The sequence below is a fragment of the Sus scrofa genome, chromosome 5, assembly GCF_054392235.1.
Source record: "Sus scrofa isolate SSC_HxYL_T2T_F1_AM1 chromosome 5, Sscrofa_HxYL_maternal_Yorkshire_Landrace_v2.0, whole genome shotgun sequence".
In the NCBI taxonomy this organism is placed as follows: Eukaryota; Metazoa; Chordata; class Mammalia; order Artiodactyla; family Suidae; genus Sus; species Sus scrofa.
In genome coordinates this window covers 6,945,658-6,957,238 of record NC_139387.1, presented here as the reverse complement: position 1 = coordinate 6,957,238, position 11,581 = coordinate 6,945,658, and the positions used below count along the sequence as shown (strand labels likewise).

The window sequence follows — 11,581 nt, the reverse complement described above, 5'->3', positions numbered from 1 at the left end:
TCCTCAACTCCATCAGAGATTCCGCATGACCTGGGGCAAGTCCCTGCCATCCGGCCTCCTCCGTTGCCTTCTCTGCAAAGAGGGGCCTGTAACAGCTTCGTGACTGGGACCAATAGCCATTCAGACAGAACGGATTCCATCATTTAATATCCATGAGATAAAGTTCTCGCAAGTATGTACCTTCCTCGCTGCCCACACCACCCAGGGCAGGCAGGCAGGCAGGGCGGGCTCTGCCGCGTACCAACACCCGCACACGCTTCCCGCGTAGACAGAAACCTGCTCTGTTCAGAAGTGCGGGCAGCAGCTGTAGCCAGGGCCCTGGGGTGGAGGACGGGGGCCAGTCCCACAGGGGCAGACGGGCTGGGGGTGGCTGTCCCCCTAGACCCTGGGCCCACGGAGGTGGGCCTTCAGCAGGTAACAGGAGGGGTTCCGGTGCCCCCTGCCTTTCCCCGACACACCAGGGCCAGGGGCTCTCTTCAGGCCTAGGCAGAGCTTTCTGGAAGTCCCGAGGGCCCCTGGTCACGCCTCGTGAGCCGTCTCTGGGAAAAAGATCTCACGGCATCGCTGCACAGTGTCCTGCGGGGACACCACGCTGTGGCCAACGGTCCGGGGGTCGGTGTAGATTTCAAAGTCGTTCCCGCCCTGCACACAGAGGAGGGGCCGTGAAGGCCTAACTGCCTGTGGTGCCTGGAGGGAGTCCCCAGGGTGGGGGCCCAACAAGCCCCCTGGCATGGGGCCCCTCCCCACATTGGCTCCTACAGAGCTGCCCCTCCTCCCACCCCCTCCAAACCACCAGGAAGCTCACCTTCTTCATCAGATCTGCCCTGACTTGCTCTGGGACGTGGGGCAAGTGTCCAGCCAGCTCTGGGCCCCCGCCTTCCAATCTGGGTACTGGGGCTGGCGAGCAGTGGCTGTTCTCTGGGAGTTGCTCAGGAGGTCTGTTCTGTCCCAACTGTGTCCTGACCTTGATCTGGGGGCGACCTGAGGTGGGGGGACCTGGGCTGAGTCTGAGCCACACTTACAGGGCTGGTCTCATTCCCAAAGAAGTGGATGGTGTCGAAGCAGTCCTGGTCCAGGCAGTCCAGGCAGTAGCGCTTGTCCCAGCCCTCAGGGAAGACGTCAAAGCTGATCATGCCTCCTGCGGGGGTAGAGTGGGGTGGCAGACGAGACCAGCAGAGGGGTGGCTCCCGGGGGCCCTGGGCAAGGCCCTTCGTCCAGGTATTCATTCAACATCCCCAGTGCCTACTGAGCACCAGGCGCTGGGCATGGAACGACTCAGGAGAACTCTCCAAGAGAGTGACACTGAGCTGCGACCTGAGCCAGAGTGGCTGGGGAGGGCGTGGAGTGTCCCAGCGACAGAGAAGGCTGGGGAAGGGCAGGCGCACGGGCCCTGGGGTGCAGGGAGGGGCCTGGCTTTCATTAGGCCTGAGAAGGAGCCTCTGAAGGCTCTAGGCAGAGGGGTGACCAGGTCGGTTATTCTGTAAGGATCCCGCTGGTCACCGTAGGGGATGGACGGCAGGGTGAGTGACATTGGGAGACGCTCTGGCTTTTGACCTCAGCACCTGGGTGGGAAGGTGGGGAAGCCTCGGGGACTGGAGTCCCCTGCCTGTTTGGCTCAGCTGTCCTGGCTGTGCTCTCAGGGTTGAGAGGGGTTTCTGAAGACCTGGGGAGTGCAGCCCAGCCCGGGGAGTGAGGCCCGGGCGGGGCCCCCACTCCAGACCACAGGCCCTCCGTGGAGGAGACGTACCTCGGGAGAACCTCAGCCCTTTGCCGGCAAACTCTGTTTTCAGGGCTTCCACAAACTTCTCCCGGATCTTCTCCTTCTGCAGACAAGGAGGGAGCAGACTGAGGTTAAGAGGGCTGCTGTGTGCCAGGCCCTGGGCTGGATATTAAGACCCCGCCCCCAATTTACAGAGGAGGACACTGAGGCTCAGAGAGGGGCTGTGCTTTGTTCAAGGCCACCCAGCCTCAGGGGCAGAGCCTGGGCCTGAATCCAGAGGGCCTGTAACTATGCTCAGTGCCAGGTCCTACCAGTGGGGGTGGACAGGGTATTTGGGAGGTGGCCTTGGAGAAGAGGCTGCAGAAGAAGGCTGAATGGATGGGACAGTCTGAGTCCCAGGTACCAGGTCCCCCGCCTCAGGGCAGAGAACAGCCCTATCAGCTCCACCCAGCCCAGTGAAGCAAACCATTGCTCAGATACCAGAAACAGGGTGAGTAGCCAGGAGCAGGCAAAGACCTGTGACCAAATGGCAGTGGGCAGAGGGCAGCAGACGCCCGGCAGAGCACCAACCAGGCAACAGTGTGCACGCACCAGCTCCTCCCTGTGCTCAGGGCTGGGGGACACGAGTCCCCCGCCTCCACCCCTCTTGGAAGTCTGCAGCCTGTCTGCAAAGCACTCAGTAGCCCAAGGATCCCCAGCCTGGCTCTGGGGACACAGAGGGAGCAGCCCTGCTGGGCCTGGAGGTGCAGCTGTCCTGGCTGCTGGGCCGGTGGGTGCCAGGGTGCTGAGGAGGGAAGTCCCCATCTGGCTGAAACAGCAGTGAGAGCTCAGCAGGAAGATCAGTTCCCGGAGGGCCCGGAGGCCAGGCTGGGGAACTTGAAAACATCCTAGGGGACCAAGAGCCCCTGGGGATTGGAGCGTGGGAGGGAAGGGCCTCGCCCAGTGCTTCAGTCAGTCCGGGCTGGGTAGGGCTAGAAGGGGGGGAGAGGCAGGAGGTGGCCAGCAGTCTGGAGCCTGGAGAAGTGGTCCAGGGAGCACATGAGAGGCGGATGAAGGCAGACTGCCATGCTTCCTGGCTGTGACCAGGGCAATTCGCCTGCCTTCTCCAAGCCTGTGTCCTGGGCTAAAGGATGGAAAGGTAATGGGGGAGCCCTGCCTGCCTCTCTCACAGAAAACAGAGATGAGAGATGTGGGCCTCCCTGCCAGCCTTGGCCTTGTCTTCCCTGCAGGTAGGTGGGCCCCCAGGGAGGCCAGAGTCCCTATCAGAGGCCACTCTGAGGGCCCAGGGTTAGAGCTAAGGGTGCCCTATGCTCTGAATAAATGTTCCTTCACGGCTCAGGATGGCTGCACCTCCTGTCTCCAGGGAGCCAGGCTAGTCACTGGACAGCATGTGCCAAGTCCAGCCTTAGCGGAGACCAGCAGTGGAACCTCAAGTGGGTCCCCTTACTCAGGGTCCTCATCTAAGGAAGGGAACCTCCCGTCCTCAGCATCTGAGGGGCTGCAGGAGGACAGTAAAGCACGTATATTAGAGCTGTGCTGGTGGAGGGCACACAGGCAGCCAGAGGTTCGTGCTCCTTTCCAGAGGGGGCAAACGAGAGCCAAGAAGACAAGTGAAGACGCTGGGGGTTGCATGTGCCAGACTTCACCTTGTCCAGCTCTCATCAGAGCCCATGAGAGGGGGACTGATTATCCCCACTTTACAGATGAGAAAACAGAGGCACACAGTACTGAAGCCACCTTCCCAGGCTACTGGGCAAAAGGAGGTAGAGCTGGGATTGGAAACCTGGTGGCCTGAGAAAGGGCCACCTCTCGACGTGTGTGGGAGGAAGTTCTTGGCCAAGGTCAATCCTAACTATTCTCCCTGCGTGCACGCCCTGAGCCTTGGGGCACAGGGTGGGCAGGGGAATGAGCTGGGCGACATCATTACAACACCCCCACCGCCGTCCGACTGCCCCACCCTCAGGGAAACACCGGAGGGCAGCAGATAGAGGCCCAAATTCAAATCTTTGGGCTGGAGTTCCTGTTGTGGCTCAGCAGTTAGCGAACGTGACTAGTATTGATGAAGATGTGGGTTCAATCCCTGGCGTGCTCAGTGAGTTAGGGATCCGGTGTGGCTGTGGCTATGGTGTAGGCTGGCAGCTGTAGCTCCAATTTGACCCCTAGCCTGGGAACCTCCCTATGCCACAGGTACAGCCCCAAAAAGACACACACACACCCCACAAAAAAAAACAACAAAAACCCCATAAATCTTTGGGCTGAAATGAACTCCCTGTGACTTTGGGCAAGTCACTGCCCTCTCTGAGCCTCAGTTTCCTCAGTCATGAAATGGAAATTAAAATCAGCTATTTCACTCATTCAAAAGGTATTTCTCAAGCACTTGTGTCAGGCCTGTGCTGGACCCAGTGGATCCAGCAGGGAACAGACACAGAAACCCCAGCCTTTAGGGAGCTCTCGACTTCATTGGGGGGACAGACAAAAACCAAGATTTGAAAAGTAGGTGACACAGTGTATCATAGGATGGTGATGGCTGCTTGGGAAGAAATAAAATAGAAGAGCAGGAGGTACATGCAGGTGCAAAGTTACGTGCAACACTTAAGGAAGGTGACACTGAGAAGGTGACGTCTGAGCAGAGGTGAGGAGGTGAGAGAATGAGCCATATCTGAGCACAGGGTGTCAGGGCAGAAGGCACGGCCCTGAAGTAGGAAATGGCTGCTATCTCTGGAATCAGGAGAAGAGCAGATTGTTGGGGTGGGCCGGTGAGCTGGACAGACAGGGGCGGGTATACCAAGGCCTGCCGGACTGGCTCCATCCCCGAAAGGGAGCAGTGTGCGGTGGGGACAACAAGCAAGAGGCAAGTCAAGGGGAGTTCCCGTCATGGCACAGGGGAAACGAACCCGACTGGGAACCATGAGGTTGCGGGTTTGATCCCTGGCGTTGCTCAGTGGGTTAAGGATCCGGCATTGCTGTAAGCTGCGGTGTAGGTCGCAGATGCGGCTTGGATCCCATGTTGCTGTGGCTGTGGCATAGGCCAGCGGCTACAGCTCCAGTTAGACTCCTAGCCTGAGAACCTCTCTATGCCACGGGTGCAGCCCTAAAAATCAAAAGCAAAAAAAAAAAAAAAAAAGGCAAGTCAAGGTTTAGTGGGGGCAGCACAAAGGTGACAGGGACCTTGGTGTGTCCCAGGGACCAAGAGATGCATGGGAGAAAGCTCAAGAGGTGGGCTTGGGCCAGGCAGACCCCTCAGGGCTCAGGGACCCACGGGAGGGGACCGGGACCTTGTCCAGTTGGTAAGTGGCCCCATGGAAGGATTGTAAGCCGGGAGGGGACAGGGCCAGAGAGATGTGCTTCAGAAGGTTCTCCGTGGCACTGCTGGAGCACAGACTGGCAGGGTTTCATTCATGTCGGGGACACACACACACACACTACACACGAAGGGATCTAAGACCAACTCTGGAGGCTGAAACGCCAGGAATCACTGTTGGACCTGATGGGCTGGCAGGAGGAAATGCTGCCCAAGGTCTTGGCTTAGGTTGGTAGGTGGCTGGTGATGCTCGTCACCAAGGGAAGGAACCAGTGGTGCGGGGAAGACGCAGAAGTGCCTGGCACCACAGCGCAGGGCAGGCGTGCATCAGGGCACCGGTCGAATCAGAACCCGCATTCCCCGCCCCCATCCTCTCCACGGATGAGAAAGTAAAGGCTTAGAGGGTTGCGTGACTGAGGGCCTATCGCCCAAGCTCTGCACAGCGGGTGGCACCTTGTCCAGCTCGGAGAACTCGATGCGCTCCTCCAGGGTGCAGCTGCGGCCGATGGGCGAGATGTTCAGCATGCCGTTCCGGAACTCGATGAAGGTTCCCCTGGTGGGGGCGGGGAGGGGGTAGGGCAGGGAGCCGGAGGGAGGAGACGGGCCTGACTTGGAATCCAGGAGACAGGAATTCACCCACCGGCAATCAGGGCCCCTCTGAGTCCCACCCTTCCCCGCCCAGGCCCAGGAGGGGTGGGACACAGGGCGGGGCGGGGGTCTCACCGCTTCTTGGGCAGCCTGAGCAGGGCCATGTAGTGGAGGCAGAAATTGATCAAGTCCTGCAGGAGTTCCTCGCCCAGGTGGTTCTGGATGGTCTGGGCAAGGAACACAGGGCTCTGAGGGTGGTGGGCACGGAACCCCGCCGCCCGCCCCGGTCAGAAGCCCCCAAGACAATCCCACTGTGGAAAAGTGTCCTAAGGCCCTGGGGGACACTGACCTGCTTGGACAGTAGTCGTCCGTGCTTATACTGCACGGTTCCGTTCTCAGCAAACACATAATCAAACTTCTCGACGACTTCAGGGCCACGCAGAGGCCAGGGGAGAAAGAAAGAGTGTGAGACCAGGTGCCCAGCACCAAGGAGAGGGAAGAAGCCCCCATTCCCTGGGCTGCCATTCCATCCCCAGCCTGCTTTCCAGCCTCCTTGCCTTCTGCAGCTTGGTTTTTTCCAAACGAGCACTCAAGCCAGACACACCTCTGGGCCCTGCTCACGCAGCTCCCCCAGCTGGGACGTCCTCCTCCACTCCTTCCCTAGGATCCAGCGCCTCCTCTGGAAGCCCCCCCGGGCCTCCTGGGAGAGGATGCCACGTCTGCTCTGCGTTCCCGCAGCCCCTCTGCACAGGGGCTTCCCTTTTCTTTTACAACTTCCATCACTGTGTTCTCAAGACTGGCTGCATGGGACCAACCAGCTCTGACCAACACAAGAAGTGGCTGGAGGGGGCGGGGCGGGGAGGTGCCGGGAACTCAGCCAGGAGGCTGATGCAGAGTCAGGTGCCCGCCTGGACTATGATGGGGCAGTGGAGATGGAGACACAGGGAGAAAGTTTTGGACTTGCTGAAGAATAAACAAGGGGTGGGAGCTCCCGCTGTGGTACAACGGGATCAGCAGTGTCTTGGGAACGCTGGGACGCGGGTTTGATCCCCTCCAGCCCAGCACAGTGGGTTAAAGATCTGGCATTGCCATAGCGTCGGCTTGCGTGGAGACTGCGGCTCAGGCCAGGGATGCTCTGTATGCCGTGGGGTGGCCAAAAATGAAAAATAAAGAAAACAAAACAAAGAAGAAGGGGAGGGAAAAGTCAAGGAAGTCTCTGGTTTGAGGACCTGGAGGCCTTTGCCTAAATGAGCTGAACCTGGGAACTCAGCTGAGAAAAGGGGCTCTGGGTCCTGGCTGTCTTCAGAATTCTCCTCTGTTAGAGTTCCTCTCGTGGCGTAGTGGTTAAGGAATTTGACTAGGAACCATGAGGTTGCAGGTTCGATCCCTGGCCTCACTCAGTGGGTTAAGGATCCAGCATTGCCGTGAGCTGTGGTGTAGGTCACAGATGCAGCTTGGATCCCCATTTGCTGTGGCCCTGGAGTAGGCCGGCAGCTACAGCTCCAATTAGACCCCTAGCCTGGGAACCTCCATATGCCGCGGGTGCAGCCCTAGGGGAAAAAAAAAAAAAAAAAGATTTCTCCTCTGTTAAATAGGATTTTAAAAAAAGAAAATAAAAGGGATAATCATATCAACCCTAAATTATGAATATTAAATGAAAGGAAGTTAACACATGGTCATTCTCAACAAATGGTAGCCATTATTAATTATGTGCTTCTTTTTTTTTTTGGTCTTTTTAGGGCCATGCCTGTAGCATATGGAGGTTCCCAGGCTAGGGGTTGAATCAGAGCTGCAGCTGCTGGCCTATGCCACAACTTAGGACAATGCCTTAATCCACTGAGGAAGGCTGGGGATCGAACCTGCATCCTCATAGACACTATGTCAAGTTCTTCACTCACTGAGCCACAACAGAAACTCCCTGATTAGGCCCATGTTATTTAATTAATTAGTTATTAATTAATTCATTGATTGCTTTTTAAGGCTGCACCCTCGGCACATGGAGGCTCCCAGGCAAGGGGTCAAATCAGAACTGTAGCTGCTGGCCTACACCGCAGTCACAGCAACACCACATCCGAGCCATGTCTGCAACCTACACTACAGCTCACAGCAACACTGGATCCTTTACCCCACTCAGCAAGGCCAGGGATCAAACCTGCGTTCTCACGGATCCCAGTTGTGTCTGTTACCGCTGATCGAGGACATGAACTCCAAGCCCATTTTAAAGATGAGGAAATCAAGGCTCAGGGAGAACTGAGAGCATAAACAATGGAAGGGCAGGATTCTGTCCGCTTTGTTCCTTGTTTCTCCAAAGCCCCTCAGGGTGCCTGGCACACAGTAGGTGCTCACCACATAATAGCTGACTCACCGAGGGAACTATCTGGCTGCTACTCTACTTCCTTTTCCCTGAAGCAGGGTGGGGTCCCTGAAGGCACACAGCTCCAGGGAATCTCCCAAAGTCCCACTCCCTCCACCTGAAGCTGGCTCTGGCCCACCCCTCCTACCTTCATCCCCCTCTCCCAGCTGCTCGGCAATCTTAGAGTAGTCGGAGCCGCCCACCACGCCGATCTGCACCCTACTGCGCAGCTTCTGCAGGAAGGCAGCCACCTCAGGGTCAATTTTCTGCAGGGGGACAGGAAAGCACGAGATTCTGACTGTCAGCCTGTCTGGGCCCTCCACTTAGATCTCACTCAGGGTTCAGAATCCTGGGAGCCCACATTCCACCTACATCTGAGGCAGTTCAAGGTTTAGAACCCAGATCTCAAAACTAGATGCACTTGGGTTCAAAAGCAGGCTCAAGTCCTTTAGGAGCAGGATGTCTTAAGCAAATGGCTTTGCCTTTCTTCCTGTCTGTCTGTCTGTCTTTTTAGGGCTGCACCCATAGCATATGGCAGTTCCCAGGCTAGGGGTCTAACTGGGGAGCTGCAGCTGCCAGACTACACCGCAGCCACAGCAACACCAGATCCAAGTTGCCTCTGTGACCTACACCACAGCTCTCGGCAACACCGGATCCTTAACCCACTGAGTGAGGCCAGGGATCGAACCTACATCCTCATGGATACCAGTCAGATTCGTTTCCGCTGAGCCACGATGGAAACTCCGGCTTTGCCTTTTTTTTGCCTTAGTTGTCCCACCTCTAAAATGGGGATCATAGTAGCAACTGCCTGGAGGTGGTCACTGTGAAGGCTTAAATGAGGTGGTGTTTGGAAATGAATAAGCAATTGACTAGTGACTCATCACTTGAAAAGATTCCCTGTCAAGGAAATGTGTAAACTAATGAGTTATAAGCCGTGTTTCCAAACATTCAGTTATTCAAAGCTGACAACATCTAGAGCGGACAGAGCACAAACACTCTCAAGTTGCTGGTGAGATGGTAAACTGGTACAGCTACTTTGGAGGGTAATTTGGCAGGATCTATTAAAACTTAAAATGCAAGTACCCCGTCTATGGAATTGTGCAGGTGCATTATGGATGTTCACTGGGTAGGGTTTATAACAGGAAGAAAACTGCAGACAAATAAGCTAGTCAGTTAGAGAATGGCACACACTTGCGCTGAAATTCTATACTGCAGCCACAACAGAATAAGGCAGGACTGTGCTTCCAACACGGAAGAGCCCCAAGACACGCTGTTTATTGTCAAAAGCAAGCTGCAGAAAGACACACACAGTATGATACCACTTATTAAAAACAATCAAACGCACTTTGAAAACCTCACAACTTTGGGGATGAGGCTGGGCTTGGGATCCTGACTAATCAGGGGACTTCAGCCTTCTCTGTTCTGTTTTCATTCTTTACAAGAGAACGTGTTCACGAGTACGTGTACAATTAAAAATTAACTTTTAAAAAGTGCTAAGGCCAGATCCAGCAGTGCCACTGTTCTTGTTCAGGCTGTCAGGTTAGTGGAGCTAAGGGTCAGAGGGAGGGGTGGACACTGTTCCTCAGCCCTGCTACCCTCGCTCCACTGTCTTCTTCCTTGCATCCCTGAGGACTCAGGGAGCTGCTGGAAGGTGAGGTGGCCTGATTCCTCTTGCTGGCCTCAGGGCCCTCACAAAGGGGAGGGGAGACTAAGACCTGGCTGCCCATCAGCCTCTGCCAGGCAACCCACCTCTACTGGCTCCCTGCTCTAGGAGACTCCTCAGGAGGTCCTGATGGACCCAGATTGGAGGGCAAGAAAGAGCCTGCTCATCCATGAACCCACCTGGTGAGGGCGGGTCTGGGGGCTCATCCTGGGTGAGACCCGAAGGGAGAAAAACTGAGTGTGGAGCAGAGGTTGGAGCATCAACCTGGTGAGATGCTTTTAGAAGGGAAACTGCACTCCCGCCCACCCGGTACCACAAGATTCCCATGGTGACCAGACGAGCCCCTCCCTCCAAGTGGGCGAAGCCCCAAAACTCTGCCTAAATGGTACAGAAGCCCTCCTTCCCTCCAAGAGGAGGGGGATGGGCCTGGGAGGGAGGGAAAGTAGAGGAGGGGCTTGAGAAACCAGACGCGGCCCAAGTCTGCAAAGGTCGGTGGGCTGGCTCGGAGACACTCCCCCCACCCCCGGCCCCCGCCCGATTGGGACTCCAACGCTTGGGAGCACTGAGCCCCTGTATGGAACCCTAGGTTCAGAAGCCAGCATCGGGCTACTGGTGCCTCTTTGGGCTGGAACTGGGGTGGGAGTCACTGCTGGGGAGGTGGGAGCGTGGAGCCAGGCCTGGCGGCGGAGGGACCAGGTCCCCGCTCACTTCCTCCCTCCAGAATCCGACCCACCCCCCCTCGCTCTCAGGCAGAACGAGGGCACGGACGCTCGGGGCCTGTGACGTGGGGAACCGGGTTCCCATCACTCCCAGAGGGCGGCCCTGGGGTGTCAGGGGCCGGGTGTGTTCCGGCATCTCACACACAGTCCCGGGGGATCTGGGGTCACGCTGCTGGAGGCCACACATTCGGTCTCCAGGTGTCCGCGTGACACTCCCAACAGGAGCTTCTGAACGTCGAGGCCCTACCTGGCGAGCCGGCGTGAGGGTACCGTCCACGTCAAACAGGCAAAGGACGCGCTCCTTCCTACGGGCGCCCTCAGCGGTGACCGCCATGGTTGCAGCTCAGCTCACGGAGCTGAGTCGAAGGATGCGGCCGCCGGAGCCGCGTGGGGAAGACGCTAGACAGGGCGGGGCCTGGGAGGGGCGGGGCCATCCGGACGGCGCCCAGAGAAGAGGGGGAGGGGCCAGGGCACGTTCTCCCGGGGTACCGGGCAGGGGTGGGGCCTGAGCTCACTCGGGAGGTTAATTCTGATGGTACCAGGCGGAGAAGGGGCGTAGCATAGGGCGGAGCAAAGCCCGGCAGGGTCCTTCGGATTTTTGCAAACCAGATGGAGGCTGGGCCTGGGCCCGGGTCTGACTTGGGTCCGGCGGGAAGTGAGGGAAAGAACCCGGAAGGGAGGGGCGGGGCCAGGGCTGGCCCTTGGCGGGGTGATTCTGATTGCAACTGGCCGAGGAGGGGCTGGACTAGGGCGGAGCCTCGAGCGGCAGTGCAGAGTCCGGGGTGGGAGTGGGGAGATCCGGGGGAGTGTGTGTGTGTAGGGGGGGGCCACCCTCCCACAACTCTCCCCGCTGCCAGTCAATCTAGGACTCGCCCGGTCACTAATGCCTTTGACCTACAAATCATGAGCTTAAAGAAATCCGCTGATGGCCTTTGCTCAGCCTCTGGGGTTTGCCAGATGACCTTCTCCGACCCTTACTCCTGCTGTCATTCTGTCCACTCCATAAAGCACAGCTAATGGTTTACCTGGACTCCTCTCTATTCACAACTATTTAACCATCACCTTGACTTTGGAGTCAGTTCTAAATAGTCTTCCCAGCTTCACCAACCACGTGAGTTTGGACAAGTCCCTTCACCTCTCTAAGACTTCTTTACCTGTTTCCCTCTGTAAAATGGGAAAAACACCACCTACTTTGTAGGGTTGCTTTGCACTTCAAAAGAAGTAATAGAAGTTCCCA

At 57.2% G+C, this 11,581-nt stretch overlaps 1 protein-coding gene across 5 annotated transcripts; it reads right to left on the bottom strand.

Annotated features, from left to right (window-relative positions):
- Positions 1-119: 119 nt before the first annotated feature.
- On the bottom strand, positions 120-11,010 carry PMM1 (phosphomannomutase 1). Of its 5 annotated transcripts, none has more exons than XR_001300131.3 (8): positions 10,592-10,714; positions 8,111-8,228; positions 5,959-6,035; positions 5,745-5,836; positions 5,475-5,574; positions 1,748-1,823; positions 806-1,138; positions 120-642 (listed from the first exon to the last, which is right to left on the bottom strand). XR_001300131.3 is itself a non-coding variant. In NM_001184895.2 (8 exon segments), coding segments are annotated over 8 exon segments (789 nt in total). In that variant the 5' UTR covers positions 10,679-11,010; the 3' UTR covers positions 122-519.
- Between the last annotated feature and the right edge of the window lie 571 nt (positions 11,011-11,581).

What these genes read in the sequence shown, in the direction of transcription:
- PMM1 (XM_085024443.1), bottom strand. Translation starts at nt 5,773, where the DNA reads ATGGCCCTGCTCAGGCTGCCCAAGAAGCG. An exon ending in AGTTCTCCGAGCTGGACAAG is followed by an intron (nt 1,824 to 5,474) that starts GTGCCACCCGCT and finishes CCTTGTCTGCAG; the next exon opens with AAGGAGAAGATCCGGGAGAA. An exon ending in TTGGGAATGAGACCAGCCCT is followed by an intron (nt 643 to 1,022) that starts GTAAGTGTGGCT and finishes CTCTGTGTGCAG; the next exon opens with GGCGGGAACGACTTTGAAAT.